We start from the raw sequence: 16,624 nt of genomic DNA, 5'->3' as shown, positions 1-16,624 counted from the left end.
GCAGTGACTGTAAAGTTCCCCTTGCGCTGCTCTCTGTAGTTTTCTCCCAAACGGGGTGCGACGTTTTGCAACAGGCTTGGGACAGTGGGAATGTAGTTTGCTCATTTCGATGTACGGAGGTAAAGTTTGACGTTTAACGACAGTATCTGGTCACGCTGAACCGAAAACCGGGGCCGGTCCGTTTTTTTTGGGAGAAATATCGAGTTGCAGGAAGGCCGACATTGACACAACTTCCACGGGACTCGACTTAACGCTTTCGGCTTTTGTAACAGGAGCCTTAATTCCAATTAGAGTCCCCAGAAACCTCCCGTGAGTTTGGTGGTGGTGGTGGTGGTGGGGGGGGTCACGCTCATTCTATTCTTCTGTCGTCATTTCTGAGTCCCCGGGCGAGCTCGACTCAGACTAAACAGTCTGGCCCAAATTAATGAGGAAGAGATTGAGCGAAACACCGCAATTACCGGCACCCAATCACGCAATTAGCACCACCTCCTAAATCGCCCCGGTAACGCCTAGTCACCCCCCTACACCCCCCCCCCTCCCCAAAATGCACACCTCCATTAAAACACCCGCCTATCGGAGAGGCCTGTCACGCCCGAACCCAGAGCACAATAAAAGCCCAAAACAACAGCGTCAGTGTTGCAGGCCCTCCGGGGGCCAGGCGGCCATTTTGTGCGCGGCCGTTGAACTCACACCACGTGCGACGGCACAGCCCCCGCTAATCCCCGGCGTTAGCGCGGTAACGTTGTAAATCCCCTTTTCCCGTGCCTGTGTGCGTGTGTGTGGTGGTGGTATTCAGCCCCTGGCGGGGAGACGGGGTGGTTTGGGGGGGGGGGGGTGAGTGCAGGCAAGGTCCTCGGGGTGCTAATAGATTTCCCCCCGCAGCTTTGAAGAGATTTGTCAAGCGGCGGCCGCAAACGGGTGTCGAGTTTCACCCGCAGCAAATTAGCCCAGACCTCAGGCCGACCCCCAGCCTGCCTGCGGCGGGGTGCAGGGGGGGGCCATCTTGCTCACCATTAGGGCGGGGTGTGCCATTAAGCACCCGTCATCAGACGAAAAAATAAAGGGGCGACCCAGAATGAGGCAGGTATTGAGGAGGGTTTGATTGCCGGGGCGTACGTGGAACGCCAGCCGTGCGATCTCTGACCCGCACTCTCTTAACGGACTCCTTCCGTCGCCTTTGGAGCGCGGTCTGAGCGTGTGGCGTGAGGCAGGCCTCAGCCGTGTGAACAGGGCCCATCGCCGGCCTGGTAGCACCAGAGACTTGTGCCGGTGTGCGATAAGGACACACGGGAAAAAAACCCGAGGTGCTCTCGCAACCAGATGTCAGTTAATGGACTGTGGACTGGCCAGCCTTTCCCAGAACGGGCAAAGTTGCCTCGTATCTTGGAGCCGCTTTTGTTCCATCAAGAGACATTTCGATGGGCGGTTAAACGCTTTGTGATAAAGCCTATTGATCGTGATTCAACTTTTTCCCTCCATGCTGGAGATAGAGGCTATTCCATGAGCTTCACTTTCCGTGTAGTTGAGCTCAATTTGACAAGTATTCACTAGAATAAAAGCTTAACAGCGGGTGACAAACGTCTCTGTGAAAGCTATAAACAGTATTTAGCAGGCTTTGCAGTACTACATCAACAGAGAACAAGTCCATTATTAAAATGTATGTGACGTACGTATTATTCACTTTGTTACAATAACCAGCTTTACTGAATTATTGTGAGTTACTTTGAAATCTATTGGTCGAATTAATGGCTTAATGCGGCATTCTTTTTTTTTCCCGTTAACACTGCAGCTTTGAACTTTAGCCACGGAACCATCTGGAAGGTTCAGAACACAGTTCCATTATACTTTCTTCTGGGTTTCGCCGCATGCTTTACGGTTGGAATCACGATGTCCACAGAAGGTAATGCAGAACACGTGTCACAGCTCATTTCAAATGCCCGCTCGCCCTCCGAACACGCCGCAGGTTTGTACGTCTAATTAGGCCGCCGTTTCGGCCGCGCGCGGCCAAGCGAATGACGGCACGCGTCCTTCACGCGATTCAAAGTGTTCGTTCGTTCGTTTACCAGCCTTTTTAGTCACCGAATAATCATGACACTCTTGGGGAATGTGTGTATTACCTCAGAATCTAGTGAGATTTGGAAAACAAGCAAAAGAATTCCCCTGTAGAATGGTTGCCACTGATGTAACAGATCTGGTGCCGACAACAGACAAGACTTCTCAAGGTTGCCGTCAGTATTTTGGATCTTTTAAAAAAACTTTTTTCCTGTGGTTTCAGGATATAGGCGTTTGAAAATCGAAACAGACCCTGACCAACGTTGACGATAAACCGTGGCCTTTTCAGAAAAGCCGAACTTGTCTCCTGAATCCCACGCAGGACATCTGTCAGCACTCGTGTGGCCTGATCTGGCACCCAACCTGTGATTATCTCACCCAGCGGTCCATAAAAGGGCACCCCGTTAAAGCCGGCCGTTGTTCCTGCCCGCAGAACTACAAACGGCCTATTAACTCCAGTGCCCCGGTCCAGGAGACGCTAACCAGCCGCTAAAGCCAGGGTCGGGGGGGGACTGGTGTATGTACCTGCCCATGGACCGACACCACACTGCTTTCCTCCTTTCCCCATCGGAGCGATCCGCTTCTTACCAGAGAAAGTACAGGAGAAACGCCGAACGAAGGGGGGGGGGGGGAGGGAGTGAGGACAGCTGGAGCGGTTTAAGGGACTCAAGATGAGTGATTAAGGCTGCTTACATCTGAGCCCCATCTCATCTGGTGAGACGATACATTTGCCGGTTTTAGTCAGGATCAATAGTAATAATAATAATAATCATGAAAACAATTATCATCATCATAATAAAACAACAATAATCATCGTAGTAATAATATTAATTATCATAAAAACAATTATCATCATCATAATAAAACAACAGTAATAATCAGAGTAATAATAATCATAATCATCCTCATAAAAGGACAGTGCTGCGTAAAGTGCTTCATCAGGCTCAAAGATCAGTGAGACCCAGAGACAATCGGAGCGGCGATCCTGAAAGCACAGAGACAATGAGGCGGTGGAACGGGCGGGCGAGTGTGCGTTATCTCTCGGCCAGCTCCGCATGGAGGAAATCCAGGAGTCACCGTGAGGGATGGCTCTCACGCGCCTCCATACCACCCCCCCCCACCCCCCCGGCCGGTCCTTTCAGCCTGCGCCAGGAGTCCTGCCCGGGCCCCCCCGGGCCCCCCCGCCCGGGCCCCAGCCAGACTCTCTGTTCCAGTGTCTGTCTGCCAGCATGAGCTTCGGTTCGGTTCTCTGTCGGAGAAGCGAACCGTCTTGTCGCATCTTCTGGGTGATTCGGGGTGAAGTCGGCGGATAAGTCTGCGTTTTTGGGCGGACCGCCTTTTCAACATGCCTCCGTGCTGCTGAAAAACGAGTTCTCCTACGACGAGTATTCACAGTAACCGTGAGAGCGGGTTCCTCCGTACGAGATGGAGAGTACCTGGGCCTTCTGATCTTCTGTATCGCTGGCAGGAATGCCATTATTCATTCACTCGTCCGTTACACTGAAAGGTACTTGAGGACCATGGGGGAGTGGAAAAATTAAACAAAATGGGGTTTAGTTTGCAACACAGATACAGTCAGCCAGGCATGATCCCTGGTTTAACTGAAAATGGCTTCGGTCTACAGAATTAAATCTCACAAGGTGTGTGTGTGTGTGTGTGTGTGTGTGTGTGTGTGTGTGTGTGTGTGGCTTTGAGACATGTCCACGGTCTCAGAATCTGTCTGCCTGTGTGTGCACCCTCTTCTACATGAAACCCATTTAAACCCAAAATGCTTCTGACGTCAGAGTCAACAATGTCCCGTCCCTGCCGCAATCCCAGACTTCCCTGACCGCTGTCGTACGACCCATCCATAAATAGAAGCTGGAAACCGTGATTATCATACACGCCAGCGGTCCGCATGAATCCAAAAACACCCCCCCCCCCCCCTCCCATCCACTGGATGTTCTGATAAACGGCGGGACAGCACGTGAGGTCAAAGTTTAACGGTCGTTCGGACTTCCTGCCGACGGTTCTGTTCGATCCACCACTGGACCCGGCGCTTCAGAAGACGACCTCCAAGACAACACAAGCCAGGGTGACCCTGGACAGACCCACCAGGCTGGATAAACACAGGCCATTTCTGTCCCGGCACTCACATCCCCCTTATGGGAAGCTCATTAACGCTGCCTGGAAGACCTTTAATGGTGCCAAGCACTGATCCGTGGGGCACGGGTCAGCCAAATTAGAGATGCACAGACATCGAGACAAAATAAAGAGCCACGTCCAAGACTTTGCATGCCTAGCGTAATGGAATATTACAAGCCTTTCTATTTATTACATTATAAACCGCCTAATCACAGTTGTTGGATAGCTTGAATTACACTGTTTACATGTCCTGCAACCTATTTAATGCAAATTAGAGACCCCCTTGAACAGTAACAGCGTCCAAAAATACCAAAATAATCTAGAACAATCTGCAGCAGTGATTATTTGAAAACTGCAATGCTAAAGCAAAACCTTAACTTGGCCCTTTTTTTTAGTTTTGTCATTTTACCACCATTTTTCACGAGTCTTGTTTTTAATAAAGTCTATTTAAAGACACACTGTGAATAGACAATACTTACGAATACATTTATTTGGTTACTTTGGTTAAGAATATTACTTTCATTACCGTTTGATCATTTTACCTGATCGGCGTACAGTAAGTTCGGCGAGACATTTGTGAAGAAAGCTTTTCATTTTTTCCATAAATGAATAAATAAAGACTGAAAATACTTTTTGGCTGACTCCATGTTTATTTGCATTGTTCGCGGCGAATGGTTAACAGGCCGAAACACGACCAGGAGTGACCTTGCTCCCACCACACAAGGGTATCGTTTTACAGCAGCCCCGAGATACACTTACCTTAGACTGCAGTGTGACTGCCCTGAGCAGGACCTGACAGGCTGAACATCTGGCCCTCTGCACCCCGACTACGGCCTTCCGAAACGGCAGCCGAAGACCAGCGGTGAACGTGCCGGGGGGATCCCGGCGGAAAACTCGACCCGGATCAAACGGGAACGGCGTTCCCGAATGGACCCGGTGCTTTATGTGGGGTGGGAGGGGGGGGGGGGGGAGCACCTTCAGGGGGCACTTAACACACGTCTTCTGAGGTCAGACCCAAAACCGCTCAGAAGCAGGAAACGGCCTCCCCGGGAGAAACCCAGCTTCTTGTGTGGGGCAGACGCCGATCCCTGACGCCTTTGGTCACGGTCTGAACCAATCTTCTCGACAAAGGACTCCTCCTTCCTTATTGTGGCTACAGCCGGGATTGAACTCCCACACGCCTGTCGTGTGTATTAACCATTCGGATTACCGACCCCCTTATTACCAGTCTAAACAAAGGATGTGGCGGCGTTGGGAAAAGTGAAAGCCAGCGTGGCGGCTATCGGATGAAGACGTCTGTGATAGGTGCACACAAGGCGGGTTGTGATCTCTGAGATTCGAGCTCTCTGCAACTGCCAATCCCTGCTACTGCAAATTTAAAAGGTCAATTGCAACCCAAATTGATTTAGAAATGGTTGGCTGGATTGAATGGACACTATTCTAAGTCGCCCACTCTTCTGCAGTCGACGAATTGAGACTAAGCCGAAATGTTTTGTCATATATTTTTCAATTTCAAAAGTGATTTATAAATATAGCGTTATCCATATTTAAATAATACATGGCCTGTTGGCAGACACACCACCAGAATACCACATATAAACAGTTCAAATCAAAAAGTGATTGAAACGGGCCAGAAATACATCAGGGAAAACATAAAAAGATTGTGTGTTGAGAGTCTACTGTTTTCCCACCCGAGTGTGGTTGCAACATCTTCCCTGCAGTAAGTTAGTTCAACAGAAGTACTCGCTTTAAAGATGGTAGCATTTTTAACAAAGAAGTACAACACAAAGGCATCTTATATCTTTCAGCATCATTGCAGATGAAAGGGTCTTACCAACGGAGCGGCAACACTCAGCCAACCGCGAGTCGAACCTCTTCGCCCAAGACGCAAACGACCCGGACAGTACAACAGTGAGGGGGAAAGCAAGAGGCAAAGCAACATGTACTAACGATAAACTTTTATTCTGAATATACTGTATTTGCACAAGGATCGACACATTCGTAGGATTATAAACAACCTCCCCCCCCCCTCCCTCCCCCCCCACCCAACCCCCCCACCCCCACATTTCCTTTTTAATAACATTATTGTACAAATGTTTACAAAAAATTGTCAAGCCAAGTCAATTTCCACACAAAAAAAGTGTTAGGTATAGAAAGCACAATCAGGATGAGATTGACAGAGCAGGCCCAGAGCAGCGGTAAGATGGGCCCTGCGGTTAGAACACACACACACACACACACACACACGCACGCACACACACACACACGCACGCACACACACACACACACACACGAGCGATCTCAATAGAACAATCCGGAAAGAAAAAAACAAAACAGCACGACCCAGAGAAGCCCCTAGCAGAATGAGCACCAACAGCATCAAGTACGACGTCCAATCACATTGCAGCATCGGCTCCTGAAGCAACAGCGTTTGATTTCAGCACTCGAACATAAAAAAAAAAAATATATATCAGAAACAGAAAAAAGGCGATATCCTTTGACGTCCCGTATTCCATATGTCTGAGGTCGTTTTGGGAGTAACACACAGCCTGCCGTTACCCTGTAGAGCTCAGGTGCCCTCCGCTCACCGCTCAAAGCATACATTCTGTGTGTTTACACCTCTACCATTTGGTCCTTTAGTTTTTTCTTTTGACAACTTAACTCAAAGCATCTTGATTCCTGATCTCTGCTTTCGTTATCTGACGCGAGTTTGGCATGTCTCGGAAGTGAATAAAAAACATCGAAGGCAATAAGTTCTCATATTTCACAGTAATACGAAAAACAAAATGGCAGAACCGAATAAGGATGCACTTGCGCTTTTACCTTGGGAATTATTCTGCTCGCGATGTACGATATCCAGGCAGATTTAAGCAATAAAAACGGCAAAATGCTGTCTCTTTCGGGAGAACGGCAGTAGCACTGATCTATATTAAAACGTAGGCTTCGTACGTCGATTTATTTACAATGATTTACCTTCGTAAAATGTAATATCTGTCAAGGTTAGCATTCGCATTTTCCTTATTGTCTGTCACTGGTCAACTCAGTACAGGAACCAATCCACTAGTGACTGATGATGGCCTTTCCAACAGTGGCACCTAAAATCCCCTGTTTGGGCAACCAGTGATCACTCATAGATATCCTTCAACAGGTAGAAATATCCTATGGCACAGTGTTACATTGTAGATTTTTGTGGATTTTTTTTGTTAAACTGCAGAGAAAATGAAATAAAAATAAAAACATTACCAAATACCAAAAGTTCCCTGAACATTAGATGAATTTAGGTCAAAACATACATTTCTTTCAAAGCATACGAGTGATGAATCTGATCTTTTTTTCCTGTTTTTTTTTTTACTAATAAGTTAGTAAATTCATCTTACAGAAGGCAATCACTGATCCTAATTGTACTGTAATTATTTTGCTTTGACAGAAACATTTAGACAATTACCAGAATCCAAGAGTAGAGAGACAGACTGGCAGACTTCAGTATCAAATCTGAGCAAGCGGGTCTGTTCTGTCTCTCGTCCATATACAATATTATACACCTCATTTTCCCATGGACGCTTAAACCCCTTCATTAAGCCAACTCAAAATGGAGGACAAAGTACACAATCAACACACTGAATTTGGCCCCAGAATAAAGCCCTCTGGTTCCCCATGCCTGTGCAGTCTATAAATGTGTTCAGTGGTACCGACAACAAAGTGCATTTCACGTCCACACACATTAACTGCATTCAGTAATCCAAAATGATAACAACAATAATATTAAAACAAACCAAAAACACAAAGTCACGAAGGAGTTGTAACCCTGCAAACCGGAGGGACTGAAATTATCTTATCGAATTTCATGCCAGGGAATTAATGTCGGGACTGAAATTATGTTGTAGAGCCAAGGAATCCAGATGTGATTCTCAACAAAAAAAGAGAAATTAATTTATGATATCTGATGTGGAAAAAGAAAGATTACTATGCTATGCAAGGCAGTCTGAGGGGTACAGTTACAGCGGTCTGTAGACGTTACAGACAGGACCACGCGTTGCGGGATTAATACGACACCCTTTAACACGAACCCAAGAACCCTGAAAACACAGACTGTAAAACTCTGATTGTATATTCAGGCAGACAGTGGGCCACAAGGCTGATCTGACATCATGTGTTCAAATCTGAAAAGAGTTGGACGTCAATAAAGACAAAAAAAAATGTGGTGGGATGTATGTAGTGCAGTTCCAACATTTCCCTGTACTTCCTCAAAATTCCAGTTTACAGACATGCGATTCAGATTTTCAGAAGTATTTTAGTTTTTTGACATTTCTTTTCTTTTCTGTTTTTTTTTTTTTCCTTGGCTCACATCTATTACAGTTCAAACACTTTCCTGTATTTCTTCCAAATCTCAGTTTGGAGGCATGCAATCCAGGTTTTCAGACATGTCGAAGCTTTGGGAATGATTTGTCAGATTACGTTATTTATTTTATTTTTTTTATGAATGAGGGGGGGAAAAAAATAAAAATTCTGGCGTTGTGCCATAAAAAATAAGAAGTACAAGCAACAGTTACTCAGAAGCATTTGGTCATTAGTACAGTCCTTTGAAATGGATACCCCAGCAGTTTGCAGAAATGCCATAGTGGGTCAAACTCCACTACTCCCAGGTCCTCTGTCCCTTTGTGTTATTCTCACTGTTCATAGCGCAAACCGTTACATTCAAAAGAACGAACAATGCAAGTTTTACCAGCAGCATGCAAGAAAGTCCATCAACCCCTCCCAGTTAAAAAAACGAACTTCATCGTCGAGAGAAAAACTAAAAAGTTAACAGAATAATAAATACCAATAGAAAAGGTTTGGTCAGCTCTGAATATTTAAACGGCAGAATAAATAAAATGGCTACCCCGAGGACACACCGTTGGTTGTGGCGTTTAAACGGTAGGATTACACCTGGCAGTTACCTCCCCGCTGTCTGAAGGCCCACAGGGAGAGGTGTCTTCTAAACTGACAGACCACTCAAAACCCTTCACGACAAAGCCACTTTAAACCTTCATGGCGTGAAACACTATGACCCAGTAGCACCCCGCGAGCAACTTTTGAGACATGGTTTTGTATTTTTGGCCTTTACTGTGACTGGAGAGCTTGCAAGTAAATGAATAACTCAATACTGACTTAAAAGGCATCCCAGATAAACCATCAGTTTAAAAAAAAAAAAAGAAAAAAAAGAAAGAAAAAAGTTTACAAAGTTTTGGCAGTGTAATATATAACCAATTCAGTTCTTTTTTTTTTTTTGTACAATTTTTTTTTTTTACTTTTTTTCTGCAAAGCAGCAACAACAAGAACTCCACACAATGCAAACGAAGCAGCTTGTCCCACCATGGGCCCCTGAAGGGGTAAGGCAGTGTCCACCCGCTGGCCCCCGAGAGGCCCCTAAATGAGTCCTCCGCCCCCCCTCAGAGCTCCGCACAGAGGCGAGGAACCCTCGCGTCCCCATCTTTAAGTTCCCGGGCGGTTATTTCCCCTGGTCCCCCTCCCCCTCCCCCTCCCCTCCCCTCCCCCCGTTCGGCGGTTAAATCTCGGCGAGAGACTCTGGCAGCGTGTTGAAAGGCGTCGTGGCGGAGTTCCTCTCTCCCTCCCCGCGGCTCGCCGGTCAGGACCGGTAGCGCCGCGGCCCCGTCAGGACCCAGAGCGCGGCCAGCTGGCCCCCCGCCACGGCCCAGAGCGACGGGGTCAGCCCGGACCCCCCGCCGCAGTCGCTGTCGTCCTCCTGCCCCGGGGCAACAAGGGGCAGTTAGAGGGGCAAATGCTACGGCCTGCTCTGCCAGCTTGAGCCGCTGCTGCTCCGCCTGATCTAAAATCCGACTGACAGCTGTCCACTGCTCTGCCTGATCTAAAATCTGACTGACAGCTGTCCACTGCTCTGCCTGATCTAATATCTGTGACTAAGGGCTGTCCACTGCTCTGCCTGATCTAAAATCTGTGACCGAGGGCTGTCCACTGCTCTGCCTGATCTAAAATCTGTGACTGAGGGCTGTCCACTGCTCTGCCTGATCTAAAATCTGTGACTGAGGGCTGTCCACTGCTCTGCCTGATCTAAAATCTGTGACTGAGGGCTGTCCACTGCTCTGCCTGATCTAAAATCTGTGACCGAGGGCTGTCCACTGCTCTGCCTGATCTAAAATCTGTGACCGAGGGCTGTCCACTGCTCTGCCTGATCTAAAATCTGTGACCGAGGGCTGTCCACTGCTCTGCCTGATCTAAAATCTGTGACCGAGGGCTGTCCACTGCTCTGCCTGATCTAAAATCTGTGACTGAGGGCTGTCCACTGCTCTGCCTGATCTAAAATCTGTGACTGAGGGCTGTCCACTGCTCTGCCTGATCTAAAATCTGTGACCGAGGGCTGTCCACTGCTCTGCCTGATCTAAAATCTGTGACCGAGGGCTGTCCACTGCTCTGCCTGATCTAAAATCTGTGACCGAGGGCTGTCCACTGCTCTGCCTGATCTAAAATCTGTGACCGAGGGCTGTCCACTGCTCTGCCTGATCTAAAATCTGTGACGAGGGCTGTCCACTGCTCTGCCTGATCTAAAATCTGTGACCGAGTGCTGTCCACTGCTCTGCCTGATCTAAAATCTGTGACTGAGGGCTGTCCACTGCTCTGCCTGATCTAAAATCTGTGACCAAGGGCTGTCCACTGCTCTGCCTGATCTAAAATCTGTGACCGAGGGCCTTGGCTGCGATTCAATATGGATGAGAATACGCTTTGTCCTTAAAGGAAAACACCAACATTTTGGGAAATATGCCTTTTTTCCCCCAGACTTCGACGAGATGTTCGATTTCATTTTCATTTTTGTGCATTCACTGGCTCAATAAAGACAGAAAGACTAGAAGCCTATAGGAGTCAGGAGCGTACCAGTAGCCTACCCTGGGGAAAAAAAGGTATATTTCACAAATTGTTGTTCTTTTCCTTTAACTGGCCTAAGCAAAGCACTTCTTCCGTTAGCCTAACCCTCACACCCAACACCCGACCCCCTCCTGTTTCCTGCCTGACATTGTCTGAAACCGGAAGAAAGCACATTGCGGTAAGGCTGAGATGGTGCTTCTGAAGGCTGTGGAACTCCCTCTCCATCCATCATATTCATCTAATCACGGTCCTCCAGGGCTGAGAACTGTTGCTTTTCCACCCCCCCCCCCCTTTTACCAGGGAGTCAGGTGTGAAGACTGTCTGGCCAAATCAGTAGCACTAATTTTCCAGTTAATTCGAGTATCTCCACTCTACATCGCCACTAAACGCGGGCGCTTTAATGCGGAGTGTGAGCAGATGGACTCAGGGCCTTTGTTTGGGTTCGTGTTTGTGTTTGTGTTGTAAACCACACCTGAGGCGGTCGTGCGATTCCCGTCGGGGTCGCGACCCCTCAGCTCATAACGAGCCGCCCTTTCACGCCGTGTTTCGCGGCGGTCCCGCCCCGTTAACCCCCTGTCTGCGGGGGCTAACGCACAGAGCAGCCCCGGGGGGGGGGGGGGGCTGGACGGAGCCAATCCACCGGCCCCGCCGACAAAAAAAACAAGCCCAGAATCGCATCTGCCGCTTCCCATGTTTATTCCAAAGAAAATACCTCCTGGATGGAATCGCGTTCTGAACTTCCTCCGGCCGACAGGGGAAGGAAGAGAGCTATTTTTCAGGCCCGAGGAGAGACCGGGGCGAGCTCTATGCATCACCCGCGCGCGGAGAAGAGGAACTCTTGCCGTCGGGCCCGGGAGTCCTGACACACAGCACACGGCGGCGGACGTCCAGTTGCTTTTCGCATTAACCCGCTTCCTGCCACGGCAGGCCCCCCGTTTCCAACGTCCCCGAAACCTACTGCTCTCAGCCCGGAGCCAGACGGGCGTAAATCTCTCCGCGTAGGCCGATGGACGATTAGCGCCGCGGACGCGCGCCATCGCGGTGCATCTGGCTACGGCTAATCGCCCTGCTCGCGATCCGAATAGCCTTTTCCGTTCTCGCCGCTCCTGCGGACGTAGATTTACTGTACGCGCGCGTGTGTCTATGCGCTCTTTATCGGCCGTCGCGGATGAGAGCATCTGCTAAATGGATGTACCGTAATGCGACGGCCGAGTTTGGAAAATGTGAGACGGCCGTTATGCGTGCGCGCATAAGCCTGCCCCAGGTGTGCGACAGTAAATAAAGAGATGAGACTGACCCCGTGACAGCGCATGAAAAGTTGGAGTCAAATGGAGACGGGAGCGCGGGCCAGGACAGGATAGAGCCAGGACTCGCGGGACCGAACGAGCCGGGCCTGCCAGTTTACGGACGGGCAACGCGAGCGGCCAATGGGAAAAGCGGGGGGAGATGAGCGGCCAATGGGAAAAGCAGGGGGAGATGAGCGGCCAATCGGAATGCAGGAAGAGAGCACGACACAGAGGGAAGTGACAGAAGAGAGGGATGAAAAGGTCATGCAACTGTTTAAAAAAAAATATGAATAATAAAGAATGAGAGAGAGAGAGAGAGAGAGTCCATCTTCGCAGAACCAGTTTACAAGAAAAAAGTAGTTTATAAGTTTTAGTTTATGTAATAAATTTATAAACGAACTGTAAGTGTTCACAGTGCAGCCATGCCTGCAACCGATTTCACACAGAAATGACACACCAAAGGTGGTTTCATGAAATGTTAAAATTTCCAAGTTGACCAAGACCGTTGGAATCCACAGTTAAGAAGGAGAAGGTACTTTTACATGTTGTATATATTCAGAGCCATATTCACATTTTTCGAGGGTAAATCTGGAGTGCGATGGATAAGTAAAGGCAAGCCCTCAGAGGCTCTTAAATGGAAAAAGAACAAATAGTGGAACTTAATGTGTGAAACCGGGAAAAAATAAAAAAAACGTACAGAGACATGCAGGAAACGGCAGGCGGTTTTGAAAGACAGTAAGTGCAAATGCAGAAATAGCTGTGGGTTTTGGAGCACTTCGGGAAGCTTAGAGGAGCCGTGTGAAAGAAACGGTTCCAGGTGAATTGAGACGTCTCAGTTCGAGACGCGGAACGCGGTCGAGTGAAGTCTCCACGGGGTGGGGTGGGGGGGGGGGGGAGGTGCGGGGAAGCAGCGATCGGGCATCGGATTTCAGTAATCCCCACTTACATCTTTGCTGTTTTCAAAACAGGAGTCCGGTCCCTTCCTGTACCGCGGGTTCTTGGCCAGCTCGCACTGGTCAGGGCCTTGGGCTGGAGAAACCGCTCAGGAAATGAACCGCTTGGCCTCCGACATTTAACATTTTAACCATCCCCACAAAATGGCCGCCGTCCATTCCCCCGTCACTGCGGTGTCAAGACGCGACCCGCACATCTGCCAGAAAGCAGCGGGCGCTTACTGTACTTTTTTTATTTCTCGCGTGTGGAGCGGATGAAATACACGACGTAAGCGATTTAAAAAAAAAAAAAACCCCTCTTTGTTCATCTCTACAAAGCTGCCGTTTCTGGCTTCATGCTGTTGTCATTGTTAACACAATAAAACTGCCCCCCCGACTTTACGGGGTTCGTCAAAATACGACATACGACGGCCGGTCCCCCTCGCTCGCGGTTACCATTATAAATGAAAGTGTTCAGCGGAATGGCCGCCTCTGCCTCAGATCTGGGGCCGGGGAGAGGCTCCGAGCCGCTCGCGTTTTTGGTTCTAATTTACAGCGAAGCCCCTAGGGCTCAGAGTTAACCCGTAACTTAAAACAGATTAAAAACCATCAGACACATTGCATGAACACCGCACCAGGATTTCTGGTGGCTCAGGCACGGTTTCTGATGTGTGTGAGAAATCGTCTCTGTAAAAGGCACAATGTATTTAAACCTGCATTTAACTGAATGGCCAATTATCAGTACGGCCTTGGGTGTAGCTACTGCCTTTGTGCATGTAGTGTTAAGAAGCTGCTGAAGATGCTAAGACTGGGCACATTGAGTCTGAATGAGTCAGTGAGTCTGAGTGAGTCTGAATGAGTCTGAGTGAGTCTGGATGAGTGAGTGAGTCTGAATTAGTGAGTGAGTCTGAATGAGTGAGTGAGTCTGAGTGAGTCTGAATGAGTGAGTGAGTCTGAGTGAGTCTGAATGAGTGAGTGAGTCTGAGTGAGTCTGAATGAGTGAGTGAGTCTGAGTGAGTCTGGATGAGTGAGTGAGTCTGAATGAGTGAGTGAGTCTGAGTGAGTCTGGATGAGTGAATGAGTCTGAATGAGTGAGTGAGTGAGTCTGAATGAGTGAGTGAGTCTGAGTGAGTGAGTCTGAATGAGTCTGAATGAGTGAGTCTGAGTGAGTCTGGATGAGTGAGTGAGTCTGAATGAGTCTCAGTGAGTCAGAATGAGTCGGAATGAGTGAGTGAGTCTGAGTCTGAGTGAGTCTGGATGAGTCAGTAGGTCTGAGTGAGTCTCTGTGCAACGTTAGTGGTGAAGGATACGGTGCTGCTGGAGTCTCAGTGGGTCTGAATGAGTGCCAGTGTGCACGTGCAGGTGGTGTGTAGACGTTAGCGGTGGTGTGTAAACGTTAGCGGTGCTGTGTAAACGTTAGCAGTGGTGTGTAAACGTTAGCGGTGGTGTGTAGACGGTAGCGGTGGTGTGTAGACGTTAGCGGTGGTGTGTAGACGTTAGCGGTGCTGTGTAAATGTTAGCGGTGGTGTGTAAACGTTAGCGGTGGTGTGTAGACGTTAGCGGTGATGTGTAGACGTTAGCGGCGCTGTGTAAACGTTAGCGGTGGTGCGTAGACGTTAGCGGTGGTGTGTAGACGTTAGCGGTGGTGTGTAGACGTTAGCGGTGGTGTCTAAACGTCGGCGGTGGTGTCTAAACGTTGGCGTTGGTGTGTAAACGTTAGCGGTGGTGTGTACACGTTAGCGGTGCTGTGTAGACATTAGCGGTGGTGTGTAAACGTTAGCGGTGCTGTGTAAACGTTAGCGGTGGTGTGTAAACGTTAGCGGTGCTGTGTAAATGTTAGCGGTGGTGTGTAAACGTTAGCGGTGCTGTGTAGACGTTTGCGGTGGTGCCTAGACGTTAGCGGTGGTGTGTAAACGTTAGCGGTGGTGTGTAGACTTTAGCGGTGGTGTCTAGACGTTAGCGGTGGTGTGTAGACGTTAGCGGTGGTGTGTAGATGTTAGCGGTGCTGTGTAAACGTTAGTGGTGCTGTGTAAACGTTAGCGGTGGTGTGTAGACGTTAGCGGTGGTGTGTAAACGTTAGTGGTAGTGTGTACACGTTAGCGGTGCTGTGTAAACATTAGTGGTAGTGTGTACACGTTAGAGTGGTGTGTGGACGTTAGCGGTGGTGTGTAGACGTTAGCGGTGGTGTGTAAACGTTAGCGGTGCTGTGTAAACATTAGCGGTGGTGTGTAAACGTTAGCGGTGCTGTGTAGACGTTAGCGGTGGTGTGTAAACATTAGCGGTGAAGGATACAGTGCTGCTCGGCCTGTTTCAGGGGCTTGGTGTCGCAGGACGTGCACAGATCCGCGGCGTCGGCGATGATGAACACCAGGTTGGTGTTCAGCAGCTTTTCGGCGCGGTACAGCCTGAAAGAGACGCACGCCCGCGTTACCCAGGCAACAGAGGCAGGGCACACAAACCATACGGGAGCGTTGGTACACACGAACAACAGGCGCGGTGAAACACATCCCCGCCACATCACACCCTCTCAGCAGGCTCACTCATCCAACCAGAAGGGTACATGTTCACATCCCAAGTGGGGAAACTTGCACTTAACATGACCTGATAATGTAGCTAAACATCCAGATACACTACATTGGTGGGTGATACACAACATGTAGGATGCTAGGATTTTTTTATAGACATTTATTTTATATATAATTATTCGTAATACAAATGTTAATGTAGATGGGCCTCCTTTAAGCTGTTCTCATTGTTAGTCTGTTGAACACCCCTTGCTTACTTAAAAAAATCAAGAAAAACAAAACCCCTATTCCACTCAACAGCGTCAGGACGAGAAAGAATTCTAAAATGGCCGCCGTCAAAACAAGCCTTCTTTACACATGGGCGAGCGCCTCCATGGGAACATCTCGGCGCCGAGAGTGTAGGTCTCGGGTGTCTCTAACAAAGCAAACAAACAGGGGGACGGACACACCGTGCCAGCCATTTTGGTTGACATGCCCCCAGGACGAGATAATGGACGTGGCTGCAGGTCAGAGGGTTGCTACAATAGCAGCACTATCACACTCGCTTTGGGGTTCGAGTTTCTGCCCCCAGGGGGGTTAAACCCTGGACAGGGTCGCACTGAAGGCCTTGTAAACCCCCCCCTCCCGTCTGCTGAATTATAGCTATAGTAATGGCCCATATGGTAAATCCACTTTCTTCACCGAGTTGTCTGGCACAAAATGGCTGCCGGGCATCGCCCAGGTCAGGGTTACACTTCGGTGGTGGTTGAGGTCAGTTTCCCTGCATCATTGTAAAAGGCTTTGAGATCAAGTAGTGCTTCATACTGTAACAAATAACAATAATAAT

General features: G+C 48.8%; 1 protein-coding gene across 1 annotated transcript in view; it reads right to left on the bottom strand.

The window, feature by feature from the left end:
• Positions 1-9,802: 9,802 nt before the first annotated feature.
• cacna2d1a (calcium channel, voltage-dependent, alpha 2/delta subunit 1a) overlaps positions 9,803-16,624 on the bottom strand; it is a 121,173-nt gene continuing 114,351 nt past the window's right edge. Inside the window, exons 36-38 of the mRNA XM_061229166.1 lie at positions 15,566-15,678; positions 13,288-13,370; positions 9,803-9,919 (exon numbers count right to left, since the gene is read on the bottom strand). Coding sequence (XP_061085150.1) covers positions 9,803-9,919; positions 13,288-13,370; positions 15,566-15,678 — 313 coding nt within the window. The remainder of the gene's footprint in view (positions 9,920-13,287; positions 13,371-15,565; positions 15,679-16,624) is intronic.

Source organism: Conger conger, chromosome 19 (genome assembly GCF_963514075.1).
Source record: "Conger conger chromosome 19, fConCon1.1, whole genome shotgun sequence".
In the NCBI taxonomy this organism is placed as follows: domain Eukaryota; kingdom Metazoa; phylum Chordata; class Actinopteri; order Anguilliformes; family Congridae; genus Conger; species Conger conger.
Note: the sequence above shows the minus strand (reverse complement) of the source record. Positions and strands in the feature narration are given on the sequence as shown.